The 27,872-nt window shown below is 43.8% G+C and overlaps 1 protein-coding gene across 1 annotated transcript in view; it reads left to right on the top strand.

The window, feature by feature from the left end:
• Positions 1-829: 829 nt before the first annotated feature.
• The window catches only part of NKD1 (NKD inhibitor of WNT signaling pathway 1), a 105,505-nt gene continuing 78,462 nt past the window's right edge, over positions 830-27,872 (top strand). Inside the window, exons 1-3 of the mRNA XM_062586526.1 lie at positions 830-880; positions 1,023-1,055; positions 1,155-1,300. Of these exons, the coding sequence (XP_062442510.1) occupies positions 856-880; positions 1,023-1,055; positions 1,155-1,300 (204 nt within the window). The 5' untranslated portion in view covers positions 830-855. The remainder of the gene's footprint in view (positions 881-1,022; positions 1,056-1,154; positions 1,301-27,872) is intronic.

The following is a 27,872-nucleotide window of genomic DNA, read 5'->3' as shown; positions in this document are numbered from 1 at the left end:
CCCGGAGCGCCGCCGCTCTTCCAGACCTGCCGGCCGCTGTGCTCGGGGATGGAGATCCCGCCGGCGAGGGCCGCGGGGCTCCGCGCCCCGCGCCGGGAGCCCGCGGCAAACAGCGCCCGCGGCGCCCGGCTCCGGCTCCGGCTCCGGCCCCGGCCCCGGCCTCGGCGCTGCGCGGGGCGGGCGGCGGCGAGTCGCGGCGGCGCGCGGCTGCCGGGGCCCGCGCAGAGGCCGCTCCGCGGCGAGCTCCGCGGCCCGGCCCGGGGCGGCCCGGAGCTCCGCGGGCAGCCGCGCGGGGCCCCGCCGCCGCCGCGCCTGGCTGGAAGTGCAGCGCGCCCCGGCTGCTCCTTTTCTCTTTCTCTCTTTCTTTCCTTTTTTTTTTTTTTTTTTTTTTTGAGCCTCCAAAAGGCTCGCTCGCCCCTTTCATGTGCCGCCGCGGCCCAATGGGAAGGCGGAGGCTGCCTGCAAGTGGTCTAATCTCAATGAGGTGTCAATCATGTTCCCCGGTGGGTGAAGTAAGGTCTTTTGTAACCGCCTCTGTCTTTGGGAGAGAGGCGAGAGGCGGCGGGCTGGAGCGGCGCGGCGCGGCGCGGAGCGGAGCGGAGCGGGCCGCCGCGCTGGGCTGGGCTGTGCGGCGCGGCGCGGAGCGCTGCCGTGCGGTGCTGTGCCGTGCGGTGCTGTGCCGTGCGGCGGGAGGGCAGCTCCGAGCTCGTGTCGCTTGTGCTTCGGCAGGGAGAAGCGGAGCACATGGATTTCTAAACACGCTGGGATTTTATCTATCTACAAAAATAACAACAGGAGCACCCGACCCTACTGAAAACAGTCCAATGAATCGTAATTGCAGATCAATGCAGAGAAATGGGGAAACTTCACTCGAAACATGGTTAGTTCCTTTCACTTGCTACTCCTCAGCCCTTTCCCCTTCCTCGGATTGTACTCGGTTTGTTGCTGTGATTTCGTGCGGGTGTCTAACGCTCTTCCTTTATTATTTCCCCTCGCACACCCTTTCCCCTGGACCTGCCCAGCTGCCGTCTGTAAGCCCCGGGAAAGCCCAGAAGGTACGGCCGGCTCCCCCGCGCCTTCCCCGGCGCCGCGGCGCTGCGCGGGCAGTGGGCTCGGCGCGCCGCTCAGCTCTGCCTTGTCTCCTGTCCCCCTAGGTGACAGCTTCGCCGTGAGCGCCTCTCTGGCTCGCAGAGGCCTCGAGGACTGGATGGTGAAGCAGAAACCCTCCGGCGGCGGCGGCAGCTCGGGGCTCCCGCACGGCTGCCCGCAGCGCGCCGCTTGCAGGCTCTCCAGCGCCAGGGTAGGTCCGCGCCCCGCCGCCCCTCCGCGCCCCCCAGCCGGGGACCCCGCAGCGCCCCTGCATCCCTCTCTCCCTCCCAGGGACCGGGGCGGCGGCGGCAAAGCAAGGCTTGTCCGTGCCGCCGTGCCGCCCCGTGGGCGGTTGCGTGCGGCGCTTTGCTGAAGTTGGGAGCCGCGGAGCAAAGTTGGGGCTGGCGCCGGGGGCGGAGGAGCGGAGGGGGCGCGGCGCGGGGCGGCGCGGGCGCGGGCGCGGGAGCGAGCGGCCCGCCGCTGGGAGGCCGCCAGCATCCCGCGGCCGGCGGCCGCGCGCGTTTGGGACGCTTCGGCGCAGGGATTCGGGGAAGGAGAGGTCCTCAAAGAGTGTAGCCTCATGTATTTGCTCTTCGTTATTAATGCACGGCTGATTTGCTCCCTAAGTTACTGCACATGTCATTTGTCCTGGCTGTTAGCGCCCGCTGGTCGTTCCCCGCCCCGCCTTCTCCCTCCGCCGGGTCTCCCGCGTACGGCTGGCTGGAGGAAACGTGCGAGCTGCCTTGCTGCTGCTGCTTTCTCATGTTGTCTCTTTAAACAAAAAGGCATGACGGGAGATAAACAAACTGAGCTGTTCTCCGACATGGTCCTCATGGTGTTGCAGGGTACGATCCAGGGCTTATAGATGTTTACTGAAAGACTCCCATTGACTTGAGTGAGTTTTGGATCAAGCCCTTAGATCTGGATCAGTGGAAAAGTAACCTGAGAGACGGGGAGATGGGAATCTGCTTCCCGAGCAGCGGTGAGGGGCTGAGAGCACGGGCAGAGCGGTGCCACCACCGCCTGGCAGCTCCGCAGCTTGTCACCTTACTGTCAGTAGACTGTCCCGGGAGAAGGAGGAAAGATAAGCTTGAGAGTCGAGAAGAAGGTTTTTCAGAGACATACTTCTTCTTAGGTGGGGTCTTGAAGTGCACGAAAGTTATGTAGAATGGAAGAAGCTTGTGATGACCCTTTAGATTCCAGCAGTGCTGTATATAGAGGAGAATAAATGTATGTGAGTCACTGGAAGTAAGGTGAAAGAAGGAGATAAGGTATTGCAAGTGTTTGATGAGCATATTCACTTTGCTGCATGTTCAAGTACTTGCAAATATTGTTGGTTTAAGTGATTTTTATTGTGTTTTGTTAGAATAAAATCTGTCAAAAGAGAAACTGCCATAAAAAATGGCACATATATATATGTTACAGATGTGAAGAACAAAAAGTCTGCTTTTAGTTCTTTTTCATCATCCCCATTTTTGTGAGTCAAGCTTCTCAGATATGTGTTCTACTTTTCACATATATATTTCTCTAGGAAAGAAAGCTAAACTTGCCGAATTAAACAGGGGTAAAAACATAGGTTTAAAATACAACACTTAAAAGTCACAAACAGTGACTTGGCTTTGTGAAACATATTTTATTCTTCAGAGATAGTTGGCTATCTGCAGAAAACAAAAAAAAACAAAGGTATTTTGCTATTCACAAAACTCTTCAATTCCAGGCCATCTGCACAGCTAGAATGACAGTGGAACTAAGTGTTTCTTTTCTGACTCAAGGTGTCCTCCCCATGAAAGCTCAGCAATTAGTGAGCTATTAGCTAAAAATTAGCCCATACTTTTATAAAAATTAGCCCATACTGCATTATAAAACTGTAAATAGGTTTAAGTGTGCTTGAATGCAGTGTTCCCATGAGGTTTTTTGCTGTCAGCCTGATACAGATGTTCCAGAATGTTTGGAAATATTGACAACTTATTGCCTAATCCAGCTAGTTGTATCTGCTTGCATGTATGGTCTGCTAAGTGTTTTAATTTATTTGTCATCTTATCACAGGAAAGCTGTGACAGCTACATTACAGTTCCTTTAAAATATGAACTTTTAGTAATGTGGAAGGATACATCTCTAATCCTACACTGGAAACAGATGTGTCGTATATACACATATGACAAGGATTTTGGAGTCACAACTGTTGACTCCATAACTGAGGTTGCAAGACTGTTTCCTTTTTAAGATTTCTCTTTGATCTCTTGTGTAATTGTACCAAGATGCACAGTGAATTGTAGCTTAAGATTCTAGTTCTGAATTCACCTGAAGATGTAGAATCATCATACTGGTCACTTACTTCTAATGGTCAATCGCATGCAATTGAGTGGGACAGCTGGGTGTTCCCAAACAGTGAAGTATTGTTGCACTTGAGTCAACCAAGGGCTATTCCCCTTACTGTTTTAAAATTCCAGTTGAACTATTCAATTAGCTTACAAGGCTCTATGGAGTGGTACAGTTTTATTCTGTCATGATTGAAAGTTTGGTTTCTCATTAAAACATTTTTTTCCTGAAATAGATCTTAATTGCTGCATCTGTGATTTATGGCAGACATACTTAGATCAAACACTGATGAAAATGGTATTTGGATTCAGAGAAACATCCAGTGAGTTTAAAAAAAACAATGGTGCTAGAAGTAATTTTCCTCATAGGAATCCTTAACTAGAGTTTTGTTGATGGTGGTTTCATTAGTATTTAGGGCCTTTCTCTATGAAATCTGGTGTACTTCCAGTGACCTTTTGATGGGAGAGGAGAGCACTCAGTTGCTTCCAAGTCTGAAACTTTGAAGATGTGTATCATTTTGATTAGAACTTGCAAGTGATAGTTAAATTTGACTTATATTGCTCTATAAAAGCCAAAAATTCTGTGCCGGTTGGAGCTAGAAGGCTATTTTCCTCCACAACACTGAAACACTGAAATGTTTGGCCTCACTTTGTCTTCCAGGGAGGATGATGCTGGAGTACAGAGGGATTCACATAGCTGCTTTCAAGAAATAGGAATGAATGACTAACATAGGAAAATATAACATTTAGTCTGTGCACTCCGAAATAAGAGTGAATTTACATGGATAACTCTCAAAAAAATACGTGTGGAGCAGAGGGAAGCCTTTATGTGAGACCCTCAAGGGTTCAAGTAAGCGACAGCTCTTCTCTTCCTGAATTGCTGTGCTGAGAGTGTCTTGGTCAGAGTGGACTTCCCTCAGCTGGTGACCCCAGCAGGTCGTGGGGCCCCAGTTACTGCCCAGTGACTGCCGAATGCTGTTGGGTGAGGGCAAGAAGAAGCGTAAGGGGAGTTTATCTGAACACGCTGCAGGTGTGTGAGCAGCCTTTTGGTCCGGGGCTGCGAGCTGGGCTCTCCTTAAGGCAGGGGCACCCGCCCAGCAGGGGCTGCTCTGCCCCAAGCGTTCTAGCTGTGGTGGGGGTGGAGGGCTGAGCTGCAGCCTGCCCCTTCTGCCGGGCAGAACGAAAGAAAAAGGGGGTTTTGTGGCATCTGTGAAAGGTGTGAGGTCCTCAGTTATCTTCTATTTTCAAAGCAAATTGAAACCACTGAGGCTGTAAATCCATTAGACCGAGAGCAATATATTTCTTTTGCTACTTTATGGATGGGTGAACTTGCAGCTGGAGAAAAGGACAGGTTTTGTGACACTATGTGGATTATCTTGAGCAACTTTTAATTTATTCAGTGTGTTTACTTTTGCAAACCACTTCTGCAGATCAGTGTTGTTTGCAAATATATATGTCTGTATTTATTTATTTATTTAACTGAGAGGTGGTTCTGTGCTAGAGGGGAAAATTTTTAAATATGATGTTTGCTTAGTTCAATTTACTTTTATCTTCAAAGCCATAAGAAATTTTACTAGTTTCTTGCTTGCGTGTCTCATTGAGATCAGAGTTTGAGATTGGAAAAAATCTGTTGTTTTTAATTAATTTTTGACCAGTTCACACTGAACCCAGTTGGAAGTTATCATTTAGGAAGAAGAGGAAAGACTTTAGCTTTCCAGATTTATTGTAAGGGCCATTTGGTGCTGTTGATCCTTCTCTTCAACCGCAACTGATATTAATTAAGAGTTCCGTGTCTGGTCTGGGAATAATCTAGTGTAAAATGCTGAGGCACATCCTCATTGCTTCTGAGGTGGGGCTTGTTCTCCATTTGTTCTGTGCCTGTAACTGCCAGTGACATTAATGGGCATTCCTTGCGTGGCTGAGAGCAGAGTGCGCCGGTGTCAGCTTCACTGCCCCTCCAGCAGGGTCCTTCTTAATAAGTAAGAACAAAACCAAAAAACCCTCCTCCCCAAAGACCTTTCCCAACCCTCCACTCTTAAACAGTGTGTGGATGTGCATGCATGTATGCATATGAAAGCATGTAGCCGCATGAAGGACATAGTTGTGTAGATTTTTGTATCCAAAATGCAAATAATAAAATACAAAAAAGAGACTTTAGTGATCTGTATCCACTATGTCTTGAAGGCTGTTAAGTAGAAGATTTAATTGTAACGCTACTTCAGGGTCATTTCATGGGTAGAGTGACACTGGACAGACTGTCTTCTTTTAAATATGGTGATGAGATCAATTAAAATTTCCTTGGGTCTTGTGGGACTATTTTAAGGGATCTTTTAAACTCAAGTGTTTTCAAGTACATTAATGTAGGTATTGTATAGCTAATTAATTGTATTGACTCTGAGGATTAAAAGAAACAACAGACTCAGCAGTGCTAGATATTGGTTTAACTGAAAAATATTTTTATGCATAAAATGTATGTTTACGGTATTTAAAATGTGAAACTTTATATTGAGAGAGAAGCAAAGTCTTATGTAGTGTTGAAATTTGGTGCCAACAAACCAAGATAATTTAATTAGTAGTGCACATGGTACATCTTGACAGCTATGGTTTTGGAAAATTACAATATGAATATTAACACTCAAAGAGTCTCTGCACGTATTAGTGCCATGGTGATGAGATTAGTGAATTGGCCAATACTATAGTAGCAAGCTGGATTCCAAGGGAATTATCCTTGAATGATACCAGTTGGTGCAATTAAAAGCCACAATTCAGTTGCCATATGGAAAGTGTTAGACATCCTTACATGGTTTCAAAGCTATGTGCTGGAGGTTAAATTGACATATGAAGAAAAGCATAAATTAAATATTTTGTGTTACAAAATTAAAAGTTGACTTCACTTGAGCCATATGGAGGAGGTGGGTGGAAGACAATCTGTATTTCATCTGGTCTTGTTTTAGAGATATTTCAGGTTTAATGTGGTGCATACTTAATTTGGGAAGTTGACTAGAAAGCTGAATGGCCCATGAAGTTTCTGCAAACAATTTAATTAAAGCAACTTTTTAAATCTGTAACAACCCTTTTTCTCCTACTCGCTCTAGAATGGATTACTTAGGTTGATGTTTGTAAGAAGGAAGCATATTCTGGCTAGTAGCTAAGTGAAGTCCTCCTCTAAGTGACGTGAGAAAGCTATGTCTCTTGGGCTACTGAATAGTTCCTTATGGCTTAGTTCAACCTTAATTCTTCTGAATGAGAAGGCTTTGGATACAGAGTACATTTTCTTCTCCTGTAAATTAGGATGAAAAGTACCATGTTATATTCTATAATGTTACATTCTTTAATGTGTGTTTTTATTCTTTAATGACTTTAAATGCAAATAATTTAGTCCAGGCTTTACACTAAACTTTGCTTATAACAAGAGTGGGAAATTTGTTGCACATGATTCTCGACATATGGGAATGTTCTTCAGAGTAGAATTCATTAACAGAAGGTTCCTCTGTAGGTTTTTGTGAGATCTATAATAAGACTCAGGAGGAGCTTAGTAAGTGGATATTTGTAGGCACCCTTCAGAAGATGATCTTAGTTGACTTTTACGGTTTCTTTTGAATTGCATTAGGAACAGAGGAAAGAAAAGTCTCTTGAATACTGAAACTTTGTAAGAGTTAGTTTTTCCAAAGCTGAGAAATAATTGTTCAATGATGATATTTAAATCAAAATGAAACATTTCTCCGCTTGTTGCAGCTGTTGGCCTTTATAGAAAATATTATGGATGAGTTATGCTTCATGAATGTTAGCATCAAAACCTAGTTGAGAATTAAATGATAGATGTTGAAATGTAGAAAATACTTGGAGTAATTTTTGGTAATTAATTGCTTTTCTAGTTTATATTAAGTATACTGGCTTTCCTGAAAAATCAGGGGTCTTCAGACTGTGACAGCTATAAATACCTTTTACTGCAAAATAAGGTGTCATTTTTATTTGAAAAATCTTATGTGAAGAAATGGTCAAATAGACTTTTCCTGTATGTTTATTTAGTTGTATCTGCCAATGTTGGCAGCAAAACTAAGCTCGTATTTATTCCTACAGAGTAACTACAGCTATGGGAGATTGAGTTGGACTGTATTCCATTCAAGAATTATTAACTAAGTTCCAAATGCAAAATCTTCATTGTGTCTGATTTCTGAGCCAGCAAAGTGTGTTTGTATTGGAATATCTCATGACGTTTGTCTTGCAGTGGTGGGATGCCAGTGGTGTTAGCTGTGGTGAAAGGGCTGTGCTGGTGCAGATACTTTTACTACTGCGTAATTGAAGAGAGGGGGGAAACAACCTGGGATGGTTCAACTACTGCTGTCCCGGTCCCTTTGCAAGGGGTAGAGCTGTACAGTGTATCTGGCCTTTGTAAACTGCTAATTTTATTTGTATCACAGATACTGCACTCTTTCCCCCTCCCCCCTTGGCACTTGCAGAATAGAAATGACACTTTTGAGGGTATGAGATGTCCTTTCTCAAGTTGGAAAATACTGTATGATTTCTTGCAAACACACTGCTGTCATCAATTGGTTAATGCTGGTCATGTCCGCTGGTTAATAAGGACAGGTCCATTGGCTTGTTGTGTGACTTGACATTCAGGCAGGCTTATGTCTGCCAGAAAGTGTCCAGCTGGATTCCTTAATACCTAGGTCATGTGAGAAGCATACACATGACATGTGCCCATCGTTTGTGAGAGAGCCTTATGTTTTAGTCCTACAGAATCTAATCATTTAAGGAAGGAAATGATACAGTGTCTTGTTGGGAGGTAAAGTTGAGTACCACTGATTTTTCTTCCTGTGCTGTGGCCTATTGCATATTATAGGGCAATAAATGATCCTGTTATTTTAAGCTATAAGACTTTTGGTAGATTAAATCCTTTTGCTCCTCAGACAACTAGACTGTGGCCAGGAGAGACTGAAATGTTATCCTAGCCTTAGATCTCAGTGACTAAAAAGAGATCAGTAGAAACATACCTGAAAGGTCCTACCAGACTGCACTTGGCAGGCATAAGGGAACACCTCCCCCCATCCCGATTCAAGCCAAGGGCCCTGCCAAACAGACATGAGAAAAAGTTACTTCTTAAATCTGAAATTGCTGTGAGCAAGACTCATCAGGCAAGCAGGTTTTCTGCTCTTTCTCAAAGCCCTGATAGGGTTAGATCATTTTCTCCCAGTTTCCTTCTCCAGTTGCCGTCAGTCTGAATGCAGTGGAAGTCCAAAACTCATACAGCAGATTGTGAAAAGATGTCTCCAAAAGTGCCATTTCTGTCCTGAAAATTTGGGAAAATGTTGTCCCTTTCTGATTCATGCCCATGACCTCAAGTCTTGAAGCATGAGATTTGACTGTCTTTGTTAATAGAAAGATACCAAAAATACTGCAGATATGTTGAAAGCAAGGGGTTGGAGGGAGGAGAGCCATCATTCACAGATCACTGTGAATGTGTGCCACTCATCTGCCCTGGCACTGCACTTCTGCATTTGCTAGACTACTAACCTCATTTTTGGTTGTAATGGAATCTGCATTTAAATGCATGCTCAGTTGCGCTGGCCTCTGTATCACTTGCAGTGAGAATTCCTTGAGAACGAGAGATCCTTCTTTAAAACATGGGAGGAGAGCAGTTATGTTCTGAGCAAAATTTATGGCAGAGAACTTGTAAAATGCCTGAATTTTTCAGCCACGTAACCTTGGGCTTCAAGCTAACAACTGTATGCAGCCTATGTAACTTTAGCTCATAGATGGATCGGTATGTGGTCAGAACAGTCTGTGCACTGTCCATCCGGAGAAATACTTTGTGTTTTGTGACTAGGGTGGAATTTAATGCATTTGGGAGCATTACTGTGGCAGCTTTAAAGGGATTAAGTATATTGAGGTTCCTATTAAAGTGTAACACTGTGATTCAAGATCTGTGAAAGAAAATCATGCATGGGTGTTTGATCTTGGGGTGCAGCCACACATGCTGTGAGGCATAAAATAAGGGGATAGACTCAGTAGGGAAGTGACAGAACAAAGTGCTGTCTTGCAGGAGAAATGGGATTTGGGAGCAGCCTCGGCTCTTTTGATCCCTACTCTGATGTGACTGATGAGTGGTACAGAGGTGATGGGTTTGTACTGGGGGAGGAAGGAGGATGGTGGATAGCATGTTGCACTGTCCTCGGAGAGAATTTGCTATCTGATTCCCCAGCGATTTCCTAGTGGTAGGCAAGGACTAAGGCTCTTCCTTGTGTCCTGTCTTAAAAGCCTTTTATAATTCTAGAAAGGTTAATTTCAAAAGAGTTAGGTAGCTGTAAAACTAAGTCTTATGCTTTAAGTGCCATATAAAGAAAAATGCCTGTTTGGGGGAGCAGGAATTTTCTCCGAGCACAGACTGCCCCAGTCCTGAGCTCGCAGAATAACAAGCAGTCTCTGTATTGCATAAGATGCTGTGGTTGAGCCTGTATCAGTGTTTCTGTAATAAACCACTCTCTTTTTGAAACAATAAATAATAATTTTGCTTGTGAACTTTCCAAGTCTCTCTGTGTTCACATAGCGTACGTGTGTATAAGCTACAGACACTTATTCCCCTATAAAGAGAGAACATCATAGTCCAGCAAACAGAATATCTGTCATTCCAGCTGAGCAAGGTCTAAGGCAATAACCCAAAATGTCCTGGAAGAAATTCTAAAAAGCATTGAAGAAATCAATCGTCTGATCCTAGAGGAAGGCCTTTGATGTAATCCTGGTAAGTTTATACTGGGAGCCTGCCTATTTCTTTATGGTCAGCCTTAGACTTTCTATATGAAAAGTGGATCAAATAATTTCATATGCTTCTGCTTTAGAAAAAGATGGTTGATAGTTTTCTAAAGCATACGCACTGTTTAAATGTAGATTGTGGCTTTTAGCCGAAGCCCAGGTGGGGAGGAAGGGCTTTTCAAAACAAGTACTTACAGAAAAATAAATAATGCTTTGATATTTTCCCATGGAAAAACTGTGCCTCATTTAGCCGCACTGAATATTTAATTTTATTTTGAGGGTAAACCTCACAGGTTATCTCAGTTAAAGCATTTGCGTGTAGGTAAAGCTAATGTGCAAGGTCTTGTTCCTGGTGTGCATGCATGTGTAAAAGAAGCTTTTCGGGATAAACTACTATATAAACAAACTACTTCAAGAAGTATATTTTTAACTAAGTTGGTGCACTTGGGCAATTAACTTTTATATCATCTTGAAAAATTCTGCAATATTTTTCTGGACATTTAAGTTAGGATTCCAAAGCCCTGCTGCAATGGAGGGGGAACCTCTCATTGCTTTCAGAGGTTTTGTATCAGGTTATTTGCTGCATCAGAGGAAGAGGAGGAAGGCTCAAATGGCGAGACTAATCGTCTCTTTGTCTGGAAGCTACGTTGATAGTGTAATGGTAATGTATTTTCCTCTGCAGAGGCAATTTGTGTGATCGTTTTTTTTTAGACAGCTTCATAAAAGTTTTCACAATTTATTGCCACTTATGTTGCTAATTATAGATGAGAATGTAATTTTGCAGATGAAAAAAGTTAAAAGTTAAAGAAGCATATTTTGAGGAAAGCTATTCCCGCAGCATTGCGTAGAGCTTATTAAGGTACCATGTGGTTTTCATTGTTTGAAGAGTTTTTTTTTCATGAAGAAGTAAATGAGATCTGTCACTGTCTAAGCTATTGTACTGGGCTTTTTGTTGAAAAGCAGTCACTCCTGGGTTAAAACATGGTGGCAGATAACAGAAAAAAAGAAAAGACACCAGTTGAGGGGACAACATTGTATTCATTGATGCCACATTGTATTCATTGATGCCACATTGTATTCATTGATGCCACATTGTATTCATTGATGCCACATAGGAGTTTTCGCTGGAATTTGTTCATCAGCCTTAACATGCCGCTCTCTCCCAGATGGGCCATTCTAGCTATTAGCTTGATTTTTTTTTTTTTGTATTGTTTAAATGTAACTTCAAAAACTTGAATGAAATTGAGCTGTGTGGCAGAAGTCAAAAGTAAGGTGAGTTTAAGTTGCGCAGGGGTGGGGATAACTTTAGTGTGCAGATGGTGCCGCTGCTTAGTCAATGAGCACGTGACGTGCTGTTTAAACTCATCTGTAATTTGTGGCCGCCTCCGAATTTTGCCATCCGGGAATGATGGGGCTGAAGGCAGCGCAGTGATAACCCCCCTAGACTTGCCAGTAAATGAGGAGCAGACGCTAGGTCGTGTCTCCTGGGAGCAGCAGGAAGCCCGGGTGCTGGCGTTGTGGCTCTGCAGCAGTGGTCCGAGCTTCCTCGCGTCCTGCCCTCCGGCACGGTCCAAGGGTCTCCTAATCTTCGGCTGCGGGGGAGGCTTTCTCCCCCTGGTCCTTCCACGCGTGGTGTTACGGTGTCCTGAGGTCAGTACGCAGCAGCGCCCGCAGGGAGCGAACGCGGCTGAGCCTGCCGTCTGCGGACGTTTGGTCTGTCTGTCTGCAAGCAGAGACCAAAGGTGTTACCTGGACTTAGTCATCCACAGCTAAAATCCTCCTTCCCAAGGAGGTAAGGACGCAGCAGCCGCATCCTTCGCGGGCGTTAACGCACGCTGGTTCGCAGCGGCCCTCCCTTCGGCGTCCTTTGCCCAGGCGAAGCGCTGGTTCTTCCTCCTGTTACCCGCGTCCCGTTTCCAGCGGGGTTCACCCGAACGTTCCTCCTGGAGAAGGGGGGGCGTGCCTGGCCCGGGGCGAAGCGAGCCAGGCCGGCGGCCGCTTCGCTGGGCGGCGTGCCGCGGGTGGGCGAGACGCGGGAGCGCGCGGCCGCGGCCGGGCGGGAGGGCTTGTGCTGCGGGGCTGCCCAGGCGCCGCTCCACCGGCGCGCCGCAGGTGATCGCCCGGCGAATGTTGTTTGAAGCGCCTGTCCCACGGTTTCACAAATGTGCTCTGACCAGAGGATGTTTTTCTAACTTCAAAGGGCTTCTCAGGCTGGCTCGGTGCCTCGCAGACTGAGTCCACAATCCCTCTCTGCTCGTGATGTGTTCTGCCATGTGTGATTTCTTTCTTTCTTTCCTTTTTTTTTCCTCCCTGGTATGTGATGTTTTCTTAAAGCAGCGTTGACCTGTGTTCAAATGAAACTTGCTCTTAAGCTTGTAAACACAAACTTGGCGTGTGGGCAGTTTTCATCTTAACCTGATGTGTGTATTTTTTTTTTTTTAAGCAAGAATACACATCAAAAGGAAGAGTAATTTATAGGGAGAAAAAGGGGAAAAAATCCAAGGAATAAACAGCAGCTTTTTAGGTGTTTCGGTGAAGGTGTGGGTCCCCCGCTCGCCTGGGGGAGCGGAGCGTGCGTCCAGCTCGGCAGCGCTGGCGGTGCAGGAGGTGCCCTTGCCCGGGGCCTGCCCCTGCGCGGGGCGCGCGAGGGACGCGGAGCCTGCAGCAGGGGAAACCAGGGAGAGCCAGGAACACTTAGCGCTGACCTGACTGCTTTTTTTTCCTTTCCTTTCCTTAGCAACACTATATTCAGGTAGACTTTTAGGAAGCAGTTTGTTCATTTTAAGTTTTATTTCCCCCCCACCCCTACGTGGTACTCTGCAGTATGGTTTCTGAAGGGGATTGCTTTCAAGTTAGTGTACAAAATTTACTTTCTTTTTGGAGCTGAGAATTAGAAGCAACTCAGCCTCTATGAACTCGGGGCCAGATCCCTTTCCTGGTGAGTCCATTGGCTCCATGAGAGCAGTGCCGGGCTCTGCAGCATCTCCGGAGGTGGCCTGTGTGGCGCCAGCAGTGGCTGTGAATCCGGGAGGTCTGAAGTGCCGCTTGGTAAGCGACGCGCTGGACGCTGGTTTTGGAAATGCTGGTGCCTTCATTAAAACTAGACCAAGCAGACAAGCAGACCAGTGACAATGAGTAGTCTCAATTTTTAAAGTCATAGATTTTTAGTTTATTGTTATTACTACTATGCATGTTGGTTTGGAATTTATTTATTTATTTTTTTAAAAAAAGACCCTTAATCAAAGAAGGCAATCAATACCTTACAAACCAGAGCACGGTCCTTTGCGTATGGCAGATGGCTGAACAGGAGGGTCTGCGCTCAGCATAGGCCGTCGGACTGCGAGTGGCGCTGCGTGAGCAGGACAGCTCCGCCGTGCCGGGAAGCTTCGCTCCCCAGGCAAGGACACCACAGCCTCGCGCTTAATTATTAATCCAGCTTTCAGATGCAGCTTGAGCCCAAAGTCCTCGACCAGCCAAGAGCCTGGAGAAGTTGGTGATCTCCAGGCTCTAAAGCCATATCAGCAAACGAACCTGGGCTCTCCTGCCATCCCGCCACGTTTATTTTGGCTAGTTTTAAAGCAGGTGGCCGGGATGAATTCCTGGTTTCAAAGTCACAGCTGCCGCTTTGAAATTGTGTAAGAAGGGCTTTGGTTTCTTAACACAAAATAACTGAGCTGCTGTTTGGTATTAGAGCATCATTATTCTGGGAAATGTGCTCTTCATCTTAAAAATATCTTCTGTATGGAAGTTGAAAGTTTATACCTCATGATTCTAAGGGCAAAGAGCTGAAACGCTTCCTTGTTTGACAGATGATTGCAAATACTTAAGAATTCCTCAGTGATTAGAGTCAATGGAATCTGATGGTAGTATTAAAAATTAATAGCAATATTAGAAACACAGAATTACTACAGGAATCTCTTATGTTAGTTGGCATTATTTCTGTTTTTTTTTTTAAAAGCGACTGCCGTTTTAAGATTTTTATCTTTTAACTGGATATCTTTGTGGCAGTCAGTGTCAAAATGCTATGTCTTTATCACTGAAGCAGTTAAAAAGACCAAGCGGTCTTTTTATTGTCACACTAATGATGCTGTGATTAAGTAGAAGGAAATGTTCCATTACAAATCTCAATTTCCTCTCCTTATAAAATTTTATTTTAAAGTCAGCCTCCTTGGATGACTTTTTCAATAGCATCAGCAATTGTGTCAGCAGAATGGTGCACATATGTTGTTGAAAGTATAAAGAGAATTCATGAAAGAGTTTGTTACACACTCTTCTTAAGTATGCTATTCACTGTTTTTTTTTGTTTTGTATTCTTTTGCACCTTATCATATTATAATGTTTTTTCCTACTTTCAAAATTTCATAGATATATATTTTTTAAAAAATGTCATGCAAGCCTTTTTCTAGCATAATAGAAAATACATTTTATGCAAGACACACAGCATGGGGTTTTCTGGACCTTCAGTCTCATATGAGCCTGCCTCCCAGTGAACAGGAATGAGCAAAGCGCAGTCCTCTAAGATGGAGTGAAAATGCTCTCCGAAAGCCAAGGAGGAGGGAGAGCTGGGTGCCAGAGGGGCTAGAGCTGTGCCCCTGAGCAGAGGAAGCCAGCTGCAAGCAGAGCTGGTTTTCAGCTGGGAGCAGAGGGGCACAAAAATCCTGCTCCTTGAAAAAGGCAAAGGGCAGAGTTGAGTTCCTTTGGTAATGGGAACAAATGAGTCTAGGATTCATATGCACAAGAGGTAACAAAGCCTTTGACCTGCTGCTCGGTGGAAGTGGCAGACCGGTAGTACCTGAGCTGGATCTCAGCTCCTTGTTGGAGGCCCCTGTTACAGGACGTATGCATTCAAGTGATGATGCTTGTAGGCTTCCTGCCTATTGCTCTACCTTGCTTTCGGTAAGACATGTAAACTCAGTGCAAGAGTAGTAAAAATTTAGGAATTGAGTATATGACTAGCATGTGTATGAGGGAAAAGGTGCACTTCCACTGTTGCTAATTGAGATGGACTGCACAAAAGCTACCGAAGGGGGAAGAAAAACACTTGTTAAAAAGTCATCATTGACTGAAGATCGTCACTGCAGATGCACCAACTAGACTTGAAGCTTCGTGGGGGAGATGAGCTTTTCTGGTGCTCACTTGAGTAATGAAATTACCCTCTCTTGAACGTGGGTTTTTTTTTTTTTTTTTTGGAGCAGCAGAGTTTGCACGTGAGTGAAATGCGTGTCAAAATGTTTACAATGAGCTGAAGTGGAGTGGTGAGTCAAAGCAGTAGCCTTTTGTTTGCACTGGCTCTGTAATGGAGAGCCTTATAATGAGGGTGAACTCTGCCTCCTATTCCACTGGGCCTTTGTACTGTTTGGAGCACAAAGTGGAGCAGGTTTACAGGTTAATTAACACCTCTTCCCTCCGCCTTGTGGTGTTTGGCAATGATGTATCACCCACCTTTTCATGTTCAGAAGGGGTGAGTGATGGTCAGTGATGGATACTCCAAGCTTTTAGTTGTTGCCACTCAACTTTCTGCTGAGAATGGTGTTCTTTTAAACAACAACGAGCATAGTTCAGTGTATGGTGCTGAAGACAATGTTATTGTCCTGTTGCAGTGTAATGGTAGTGAACACATCTTCCCCATCCCCCATCCTCGCATATATGAAGAGATGACAGAAGAATTCTGCCTGGCAGAGGAGTTAATGGCATTTTTTAAACCCATTGTTATATATTTAAAGATGACTGCTCTGAATATTGAAATAAAAGGATGGGTTTAGTCTAATGGTTCTGTGGTTTTGAGGAATTTGATCAGTCTGGCTGGAATAATCGTAGTTTGTGTGTTAGATATGGGTGTTTGTTGTTGTTTAGAGTTTTATGTCCAGCTAATGCCAATGCGTTGCACTTCCTCAGCAGTTGTCCCATGTTGCTTTCTTTCCCTCCCCGTTCCAGTTATTTCAGGTCTCAACACTTAATCTATTAGATACTTACATTTTTTAAGAGCTGCTAGCTTTGTCCTTTAGCTGCTATGTGGTTCAGAAACTCAGGAGTGGTGGAGAAACAAAGCTGGATGGGCATCTGAGTAGCGGGGCGTGCACTTGGGTGTGGGGCGCTGGGCACCCTCTGTTAGCATGCTGTGCCGTGCCGTGCTATGACCTGTAACGGGATTATGTGCAGTACGTACTGCACAACTGTACCATGCGTGCCATACTGATGGCTAACCGCGTGCACATACCGTATATATTCTGGGAGCTTAACCAATTTCTCCTCAGATCTGCTACTTCTGTTTGTGATTGGGAAGCTGTGGAGCAGTCCCTCATGCAGGAGCATGACCATTTCCGGGAGGGGACAGTGCAGAAGCCCTGCTTGCTGTCTTCCTGGAGGCATTGGGGAAACTGGAAAGGAAAAGTGCGACTCAATGATTTGGTCATCTCTCAAGCAGCTCCAGGGGCTGGGCAACTCTCAGTTGCTGCCATGCTTAGAGTGGAGTTTAGGACTGTAGCATCACGCAATATGCCTAAGCAGAACATTCGTTCTCAGGAGCCATTTTGTATCGTCTAGAAATGAAGAACTCCTCTGCAAGAATGTAACGCTTTTTATCCGCCTTGTCATTTTCTGTGCTTCAGTAGTGTACTTATCCTCATCGTTTTGATGCTACGGACAGGAGAAGGCCAAGAAATGTACCACAGGCAGTAGTACGCACAGTGTAGTCAGCTGTACAGCGAAAAAGGATTAAGGTGAATAACCATCCGAGCAAGGGAGGCATCCCATCAGAAAATACGTCTCTGTTTCTGTGGATGGTATTTGAGTTGTTACAAAGTGTTTGAATCAAAGGTTTGACCAGTTAAACAAACTAATCCCCAAAGCTGTATTAAACTCATTTCCTGTGCATGAAGCAAATACTAGAGGAGTTCTGAAAAGCCATTGTTAAGAGCAGAGCTGGGGCGTGAGCTCCAAAATTCTGACCTGAATTCAGACTTTCTCCATATTTGTGGTTTTGGTTTGAGCCTGTCTCTAGTTAGCAGGGATCTGAATTTTAAGATTTACCCGTGTGGCTGTAGAATTCATGATTGTGCTGTATTAGTAGTGTAAGTCTTGCTTTTTCAGAAAGTATTTTAGAAAATACTTCTTTCTGCTGGGATCAGATCCTTTCTTTTACTGGGCAAACTCTGACTACTCTGGCAAAGAAGGACAGCTTGCCTGGGCCTAGTATAGATGCAAATATAAAGAGAAATTTGTTTATGTAAAATAATGTCTTTTCTGTATTAAATTCTCTCAAAGTGAAACCTCAAGTTAGTATGCCCTCTGTGGAGAAGTAAATGTCCTACCATTAAGCGTTACTGTAATTTCAGACTAGCTTCATCCCAAGCAAAGACTGATAATGTGTGAACATGTGCTATGGTTTGGAGATGATGGCAAGCCCATCAGACGCTGGTGGTGTCTGTTTTCAAAAGGGATTTTAGTGCTGACTTCTCTAGAGTTAGGTTCTGGCAGTCATAATTGTGTAGCAGAGAATTATGTAGAAAGTGGTATACAGGCGCTCTCAGATGCTTGGCACTTAGTCATAAATTTAATCTATTTACATATTTCCTGTACCACTGTACAAACAAACCAGTGGCAGAGTCATGAAACCATTTTCTCAGGCAAAGTTCCAGTTGATACCAGAGAGGTCAGCACTGAAAATAATCATTTGTTTAGAAGCATTTGAATGTGACCTTTAGAGAAATCCTCTTTCCTTTTGCCGACTTTGACCCCCTCATTAGGGTCTTATTGAAAATCAGTGGGAACTTTCAATGAGTTTAGGCAGCAGTCCTAGCTGAAATGTCACTTGCTGTTCCTTTGGAGCATTGCAGGGGACACCAGTTCTTCAGAAACTGGCTTAGCCTTATAGTATTCTTACTCTTCCCTCCTACTAGATCTGCAAGTAAGAGCACACGTAGTGAATATATGCCTGTTGTAGATGCATATAGAGATCTTTTCTATCCCAAGTCCGGCTAAGTTTGAGTGCATATAGAGATCTTTTCCCAAAAGCAGTATGCAGTTACGGTTCTCCATCACTCTTAGAAAATCCTTTCACTCCCAAAGAAGCCTAAAAAAGATACTAGGCAAACTGGAAGAAATTCATAGAAGAACTAAGAGTTGCTGAACTAAGAAGATTGAAAGATTAAATAATTCTGTTTCTTGTGTATGTAGGGAAATTGATGAGAAGAACTGTTCTTAAATAGTTGTTCTTATACAAACAAAAGTCCTTTTATTTCTAAGTAATTTATGTGCTTGCTTATACAAACTTTCGTTCTGACACTGTTCCCACAGCAGCTATTCTGGAATACCTGTTCGAGTCAGTTGCCGTATATGAACGTGCCTGGAAATACTATTGAAGCAATGACCAAATGTGAATGCTGCCTATATTGCTTGAGGTTTGAAAAAAGTTTTTTAGAACTTAAAAGAAAGTATGATTAGGAATAGTAACAGGAGCAAATTAAGGAGAATTTGATATTAAAACATACTAATGAAGGTCCTTATGATTGTGGAATAATCTTGGGAAATGATACAGGTTTAATTTGCTTGCAGAATAGTTAAAACTACACAGTTTACACCTCTAACTTTCTCAAATGTGTAATGGGAAAATCTTCCAAGTTAAGTCCATTTAACTGACATTCTTCTACTGAAAAGGTAGATTAATTGTGTGCATCCAGTTTAGTGAACTTCTTCTCTCTGAGTGATATTTTGTGCGTGATACCATTCAGTGTAGAAGTTCTGTTACTTTAGGTGTAACTTTAGCAGATTGTGCTGAGAACAGGTAGTTGTAAATTGGAGATCCGTACTTTATAGAGATCAGTTATCCTTGAAATATTAAAACATAGGAAAAGCCAACAAGCTAGAAATAATTTTTGGTTTGTAAACGGAATTGCGTGTGCCAGAGTGGACATCTTCCCCTGCTATTTCTTATAACAGAATGGAAGTAAAATACTAGAGCAGTAAGGTTTCAGTATCTCAAAGGTGCTCCTGGAGAGAGAAGATCACTTCAAGAGGAATATACGTGTTGGGAAGGGCAGGGAGAGAGGGTGATGACAAGCCATTTTGCAATATCATATTTGCTTATGGCTTACAGGGAGTGTTGCAAAGAGCTTGAAGCTGTTAACACATCTGAGCATTGATTTTCGTTCTGGTTAGCATCACTCGGTCGGCAGAGAACAGTCCAGCAGCCACGTGGCCAGGAGCTGGCCTTCGGCGGGTGGGCATTGTTTTGGTGGGAGAACCAATAACTTTGTTACAGTATAGACCCAGCAGCAAATTAATCATGATATTAAGAGGGAATGTATACACAGACATTACTTCACAGAGTTGTCGTAAATTCTGTCCTTGCCGTATTTTAATTTCCAAGGCTTTTGAACCTCAGACAAGGTGCTATAGATGTAGTTATTAAATTTTGCAGAAATATTTTTATTGGGTAGGACATTGCTTGGTGATGTAGCTGTGAAAGCCAAACTCAGAGACTAGCAGAAGTTTCTTTATCCAAGCATTTAGGAGGAAAAATATTATTTTGTAACACTCACTTATTATTGAAATACTTGTTTTAAATGTACTTTCTCTTTCTTGAATATACATATACGTGCACAAGATACATAGGCTTAACAGTTTATTAAATTATCTGACAGCTTGCTTTTACTGTAATGCTGAATCCTCTAGAACGCCACGGGCCCAGTTTTACAAGGGAGAGAGGAACGGCAGCATCTCTCAAACGAGAGAGTTGTGACAATGTTTGTCTCTGGGCCATCAATAATATGCAGATGGAAACCCAGCTTTGGAAATAGTGCAGTCTGATTCTCACTTTTGTGGCTGAGCAAACACTTGCTTTTATAGAGTGACCTGAGGACTTGTTGCTCTTTTCAGCTTTTTTGAATACGCTCAAAGAAAGACACTGGATAGGATATAAACAAAAATACAGAATCTTTATATAGGTTACTTCTCTCTATGCAAAATTTAACTTATATGGGAGATGAATTAGATTAAATATTGCTTTAAATACAGGGTCTTGTTCCCAGCTTTGCCAAGATGTTCCCTTTTTGTGTGCTGGAGGGGAAGCAGTGTTTGCTACACGTTCTGCACCAAAGCATGTGCTCCTAATTATTTGGTTTCTCCTGGGTGTTTTTCTTTTGGGTGGCTGGTTACCTTTCTCCTTAAGCATAGGAGGAGAGTTACAGCCCAAATGAAGCCTAAAATAGGTCGTCTGGCTGAGGGCGTGTTGGCAAGCAGGCGGAGGCTGGAACGCCGAAGGGAGGTGGTGGTGTGCAAGCCCACCTCGTCCCACCTGGCCCGGGTAGCGCGCCTGCGCCTGCCGAGAGAGGGGCTCTCGTAGGGCTTCAGGCGTCGAGACGGCCTCTGTGTTTCGGAGAAGCAGCTTCCAGGCGAGCGAGGCCGTCGGCCGTGCCGCGGGAGCCCTGTCCGCGCCGCCGCTCCTCGGGAGAGCGCCGAGCTCTCGGTCTCCCGCTCCGCGACCTGCAGCCCTGCGTCGCGCGGCAGGCGCCTGGAGCGCCTCGCTTGCAGCCCGGGAACGAAGTCGGAGAGTTACGGGTCAGGTTTAATTGGATGCAGTAGTGCTTTGTATAGTCTAAATGCGCTAGATACGTATTCTGTTGCTGGAATTGGTCGGGAGCAAGTCGGGTATGTGGAATTCCTCGCCCGTGTTTATTGCAGGCGTGTGCGCGCAGGTGCTCCCGCTTCCCGTTTGACGGCCCGGGTGAAGGAAGCCCCAGGAGAGGGGAGGTGGGGTCGCGCCGGCCCGCCTCGGGGTCCGGCCCTGGAGCGCAGCCTGCCGCGGGAGCTCTGCTCCGTCCCGGGCCTCCGGAGCCGTTCGGGGGAGCGCGGGCGGCGGGGCGCGCGGGCGGGCGGAACTCGCCTGTCGGTCTGCGTCGCGCTCGCGCGCGCGCTGCTTAAGCCAGGAAGTTTCCGTCTTTACTTCTCGAACGCCGTTTGGCTTCGGTTTCCACGTCGAAACCCTTGGCAGCCGGAGCAGGTTCGGCGGGGGATGAACCTCCGTCCCGGGAGGCTGCGCGGGGCCGGGGCCGCGCCGGCGCCTCTCCCGGCGCTCCTGCCCAGGTTTGCCTCGCGCGCCCGCTGCCGGGAGCCGCCCTGACGAGAACTAGTCGTTACTGCAGGCTGGCGGCTTCGACTGCGAGGGCTTTTAAGTTTATTTTTTGCATGCAGACCGTGGATCGGTTTGTTGTTTCGTTACATAAAAACACGAGTGAGGGGCTATCGTTCTCCCTCGAGCTGCGCCGCGCTAGCCCGGGATCCGCTTCCAAGCTTACGAAACGAGTCCGTGGTTTAGACCTCGCTGATAAACATTTTTTTGTTGTTGTTGTTGCAAAGTTGGATCCGGTTTCTGTTGTCATAATGGTGCATTTGGCAGCTTGTGTTTCAAATAATTAGGAGATAAAATTGGACTCTGTTTGAAATTCAGTATGTCTGGTATTTTCTTGTTTTACTTGGTGGTGTTTTTAATCCCCCTTTTAACTTTGAAGGCGAATGCAAGAGAGTTAAGAGTAAGGCTTGTTTTTTTTTTTTTTTTTTTTGTTTTGTTTTTTGCTTCTTTCCCCCTTTTTGAAACCTAGATCCAAGCCAGCTTCTCTTACAGTATTTCTGCCTCGCTCTCCCCGAACACTTTGAGATAAATCAGTGTCTTTATCAAAAGAAATAGACCTTTTGTGGGGTTACACTGTAACACTAAATATCCATTCTAATTTGCAGTGTTAAGACAATTATATTGATGTTCATGGTAAACTTTGCTTTGGAAGTTGAAGCTTTAATAATATGCTACTTTCTTAACAAAATTCTTTCTTAACAAAATTGCCACTCTTAATTTCATGTTAGTAACCAGCAAGGCAGTTTGCGATTTAGATGCATCAAAACTAAGACATTCTGGAAGGCTTGAGGAAAATCTTCAACACCCTTCACTTTACATGAAGCAATGTGACAAACTGAAAGGCAGGCTAAGGCAGGCTTGCAGGCTTTCCCTTCCTTTTTTTTTTTTTTAATCCTTTTTTTTTCCCCTGCCCCTTTTCACCCGGACACAGCGCCCTGGGAGTGATGAGAGGAGTGCAGCAAAACAGGCCAATGTGGGGAACATTCTTCCCACTTTAAAGGATCTGCACAACATAGCTGCATGAAATGAATACATTAAAAATGTTCTTTACATAATTTTGAATCCTGTCACACTGGGGAAGAGGATCCTCATTTGCAAGGATGTACTGCGTCTCTCAACAGCTATCGGTTCTAGTTCTGCTCTAAAAGTGGATGCATTTTAACACCAAAGAAACTGATATCATTAGAGCCAAATTCTGAAAACGTATAAACTTGGCCTAATTACCCATATATCAGTAACATACTTTGAATTCACAGAGGAATAACAAGACAAGATTTGTGACAATCGAACTTGGGCTATATCTTCCTAAGGCTGGGTAAAGAGTACTGTGTTGCAAGTACGTAGGTCTGGACTACAAGTACGGAAATCTAGCTCTCACTCAGGACCCCCCCCCCACACTTTCTTTTTGAAATTATTGACTTTATTTTACTGAGTTAATTTCTTCAGGCCAGAATTAGTCATGTGAGAAAGAAGAATTTAGAAGTTGCTGTTTCTTAACTAGCTGTATTGCTACAAATGGCATTTCCAAAGAAACATTCTTTTGTTAATGGTCTACCCAGTATGGCACAGGAGGAGAGTTGTGGCGTTTGCTCTCACTTCATGTCCTTGTAGGTATCATCCTACAGAAGGTGTAGGAATCCAGGGATGTTTTCTCTGTTCAGATTGTCCCTCAAGTGCAGGACAACATGGCAGCATGGACAAACAAAACTTTGCTCTCATCTGAGCTGAGTCTGTTCTGAGGATAAATAGATCTTCTTCCACCAAGTAGAAAATAAAATCCCTTTATTCTCTTTGCATTTGATTTTTTGGGCCTCCTATTCCTTCCCCTCCCCCCCTTGGGCAGCTTGTAGGATGAGACCCAGACACATAGGGAACTAGTTCCTGCTGGTGGCCTTGATTAATCGTGACTAGATTAATTAGCTGATGCATTTATGGACACAATGTTTGGGGAAGAAAGTAATGGAGTGTTGTGGGCCAACAGCTAGGGCTGTTGCCCAGATGTGAATAAGAAAACAAGAAAACATGCACTGGAAGGCATTCTTTAAAGAAACTAGAGACTTTTCGTATTCATTTAGCTAAGTGTTTGCTTCCTCTGCATACATATATATGTGTGTATGTGTATCCAGTATGTATGTGCTTGTGTGTGTGTGTATACATACATACATATATATATATATATAAAAATTCTGAGTTTAAGTAAAAGTACTGAAGCTTGAATAGTAAAAGTATATATGTAAAATCAATCTGTTTCCCTGTGGAATGTGACTTAAATGGAACACCCAAGTTTTAAACTTCCTCCTTTCAGAATTTATGGAAGCCTCAGAAATGCTTTCCTTTTTCTTTATATGTCAGGATCTGTTTCAGGATTTAACTTTTTTTTACATGTATAACCCCAGTACTTTTCACAACTTGATTTAATGCAGCTTCCATGTGTCTTGAATATAATAGTAACTTCTGAAATCAATATTTCTTTAGAGAGCAGTAAAGTTGTTTCTTCGTGACACCAGTAAGTACTTTTCTTGCCAAGAAGTATGTTGTAAGATTTATTAGACTCTCCATTGCCCTCCCCCAAGTAACCCAGATTTTAGCTTCAAGTAAAGCAAACATGTTCAAAAAGTACTCTTTAACTTCAGGCTAGGCGGATACAAAATAAAATCCTCGAGGGGTACATTACAACTAAAAGATTCACGAGCCCTCCAGGGGGTTTAACTTTTTAAGTAGGCATTTCACAAGTATTTGTTGCATAAACCACTATATGCTGCAGGCTTGGGTTTGTGGATTTTTTTTTTATATAAGACATGCAGCTGTAAATGTATTTTTGTGGAAAATAATATCTCATTCTTGCTCAGAAGCAATGTTTTCTTTGTTTATAGCATGTGATTTTTTTCTTTTTTAAGTTTGATATTTAATATCAAATTTTGTGGACTGTCACTTTAGCCCATTTGGCACCTTGGGGTGCTGCTGTAAGGAAAAAGGGAACATATATTCCAATTAACTCCACTTACTCGTTTTTGTAACTGAGATGCTTTTGGCCTACTGCAATACTGTCTTTGGCATTTGGAAAAACAGGTTCTGGAGACTGCAAAGGCAAATGACAGCCCCCAGCATAATTAAGTAGTCCAGATAGGCACTGATGCCCTAGAAAATAGTGCATCGCGAAGAGGACAAAGGTAACTTTTCAGATTCAAGAGATCTGGCTTAATTTCTCCAGATCTTCCAAAGACTTCCTTGTAAGCTTGGACAAGTCTCATTTCCTTCAGTATCTGACCTGTTGTTCATCCTTCCCACCAAGATAATTATCCTTTGCTTGTTTGTTTTAGTTTTAAACTCCCGGGGCACAGTGCCTCTTGTCCTGTGGCTGTAATGTGCAAACCGTCGTCTACAGTTTCACTGGGACCTCCAAGTGCTACTGAAACACAAACAATAAATAAGAGTATGAAGAATGAAAAAATAAATAATACAACAGAAAAAAGATTAAGATCATAACAGGAAGGAGTTTATTTCTAGGTGGCTCACAGCTGGATTAAATGAGGAGCTGTAACTCAAAGACATTTTGATAGAGAAGCCCGTGAGTATTGCAGGCTACTAAATGATGAGAAAATGTAGGAAAAGGAGGCTTGATTGTCTTTTTAGACAACTTGTTAGTTGAAATGTTGCGTTTAAATAAGAAAGATGATCAGTTCTAAGCCAGAAGGAGTCATAGAAGCCCTCACAAGTAGTGAAATGATGCATCTGTCAGAACAGTGATATTCAAATGATCAGACATGAAAGATAAAGATAAAGATACTGAAAGCTTCAGAAAAACAGTGAAGAAATACAAATCCCAGCAAATTCCTTTCTTTCCAGATCTGAATCCTCCTCACAAGAAAGAGGAGAGCTTTAGTGCACATAAGATTGCCCTCTGAAAAGAGGGCTTGAAGCCACACTACTATGCATGTTGGAGCTGAGTGGCATTTAATAAAGTCTTAGATGTTTGACAGACTGACAGAATTCCTGGTGGACAAATGCAGTCATCCTATACTCAAAGATATTTTGAGATCTGAAGGAAGGCAGGCACCTACTAGATGCTACTGAAGTAAAATAGTATTTATCTTGAGTGTTTAGTGCAGGAAAGGCACTTGGTAACATGAGCTGTAGAAGCGTGCACTTGTTGTGCCTCCGTTTCCCAGAAGAGATTCAGTAATGGGACTAGTTCTGCCTGTGTTTTGCAGGGGCATCCTTATCTCCAACAGGGGCTCATCAAGTGGTGACAGCAAGACAGCTATAGGTTTTCAAAAGTGTAATGCAGGAGCAAGTCTTGCTTTAAAGCCTTGAGTTGAAGGAAGAAGATGAAGCTCAGCATTATAGTGTGATTACTCTGGCTGCATAAGGTTCAGCAGCGTATTCTTCTACCTGCCAAAGAACTCTGCTTATGCTTTACCTCGTGCATAAACTTGAAGACTATTCATGAGAGAGAGATTTGCTCAATTATTGATTCATTTCACACACTGCACGCTTTGTAGATCTTATTTTGCATAAAAGCATGTGGCATTAGGCTGGTACCATCAAGGTGACATCACTAGTTAATCTAGCTGGCAAGATAACCTGCTGGATTTGTTCACAGCTTAAATGTGATTGGCGTGGTGCCTGGAGAAGGAGTAAATCTGTTCTTTTTGGTGGGCGTGCCCTTGTAGAGGAGGAAGGGGATGGCACAGGGAAGTTACCATTAATTAGACTATGGTTTGATTCTGTAAGCAGAAACATTGTACAGGTGATAAATCTTTTTTTCACATCTCCACTTTTGTCCGGTGCTTCAGCTTTCCTGCACTGGAGGATTTAATTATATTAACAGACTTATACTCAGCCATTTATCTTTAGGATGTTTTTCTATAATTTCTGTAAATGTTTTGATGTCTGTCACAGATCCTCTTTGAGGCTGGAGTGTTCCGTCTCTGTCGTTTCCATTTGCTTTCTTGCATTGGGACTTGACAAATTGTATCCGTTTGTGTTGTGGTTATAGCTGATGCTGGTTTTCCATTTTATGGGCCAAATACAGTCATTGGATGCATGTGTGCTGTTCCCATTCACTTCAATCCTCTATTTTATTTATAGGCTTTTTATTTATTGCTATTCTCTGATGCTCATCACTTTTGCATCTGAGAGCAGGAGGGTAGCATCCAAACACTGCTACCTCCTGATTTCCTGCACTCTAAATAAAGCGGAAACTAGCTAAATTCTGTTCTTATTTAGGCCAACATAGCCCCTTACTTTGGGATTGAACGTGCAGACATGAGAGGCTTGTTTCAGCACGCCTGTGGCTTTTACATTTCAACACTATTCATACAACTTGTTCAATTTTTTGCAAAGTCTTAACTCCATTAATGACAAAGCAGATTTGAACATTAGGAGACAGTGCTGTTGGATGCATAATCTGCGGGAATGAGAGGGTTGACAGTAACACCTGATAATTTTCAATGAGAAAGAATAGAATCATTACTACAGTGAAACGAAGTTACCTAAATAAAATTACTAGAGGGGCTTTGAGGGCATCATTGTTACAGGACAGTTCATTAACAGTTCATCCAGGATAGAAAGAACTCAGTTTTGACAGACCACTTACTCTGTAATTTAAGCTCTCCTGCTTCCCAGGTGGATGTTTATACAGCATAGCCAACTGTCACCAAAGTAGCATAAATACAGGATTTTGGCTGATCTTACAAGCTGTGCAAATGCATGAAGGAGGAAGGGATATTATGATGCTGGGAGAGGGTAAAACAGACAGACCAATCCTCCAGAGGCCTGCAACCTCCTGGCTGCAGACCTGGAGGTCTGCAGAGTAAAGCACTCTGCAAGCCAAGAGGCCCTGCTTTCACTGACTGCTCGTAATATGCTATTTGCCATCCTGATTTATTATTGCATTTTTGTAATTTGTATGTCATTTATGGAGGCTTTCTCTTGACAGATTTAGAGTGATTAAGTGGGGAATGGAATTAGGGAGGAGAGGGAAGCAAATTGCCCATCTAATTTTTTCAGTGCAGTTGAAGTGGTTGGTGTGAACCTCTCCTTAGGAGCAAGATCATCCTCAAGGATTTGATACTAGCGTTTATGGTGTCACAAGACACTGCTAAATGAGCCTTTTACCTGAAGATCAACGCTTCAGCTGGGATCCCTACTGATTTGTAGGTACTTGGTAGCTTCTTTATGAGAAATGTTGTAATTTCTTTTCCAGTTTCTTCAGGAAAGATTGTTGCATGTTTCGCCTCACATACATGACTTTCTACCCTTTTTGACTTAGGATGAATAATTTTTTCCAATGAGAGTAGAGGCTAGATACCATGAATTTAAGGCTGATATGTTGGCATAGATCCTGTAGAAGTAGTTGGTGGACCCCTAGGAGGCTGCGGACAACAGTTTGTGAAATCAACAGGCTGTCGGTTTCCAAAGATCCCCTGCACTTGCCAGAGCCTTGACTAAAGCTGAGGGCTATAATAAGAGCTCCCCCTTGGAAGATCAAGCTAGACTCTGTGAGAGTTGTCATCATTATTAATTATTATGCAGCTAAAGGAGGACTCAAACTGCCCCTAAACCCTCCACATACTGTTTCA

The sequence above is a fragment of the Rhea pennata genome, chromosome 13, assembly GCF_028389875.1.
Source record: "Rhea pennata isolate bPtePen1 chromosome 13, bPtePen1.pri, whole genome shotgun sequence".
In the NCBI taxonomy this organism is placed as follows: domain Eukaryota; kingdom Metazoa; phylum Chordata; class Aves; order Rheiformes; family Rheidae; genus Rhea; species Rhea pennata.
The sequence above is the reverse complement of the archived record's forward strand: the minus strand, read 5'-3'. Positions and strand labels throughout refer to the sequence as shown.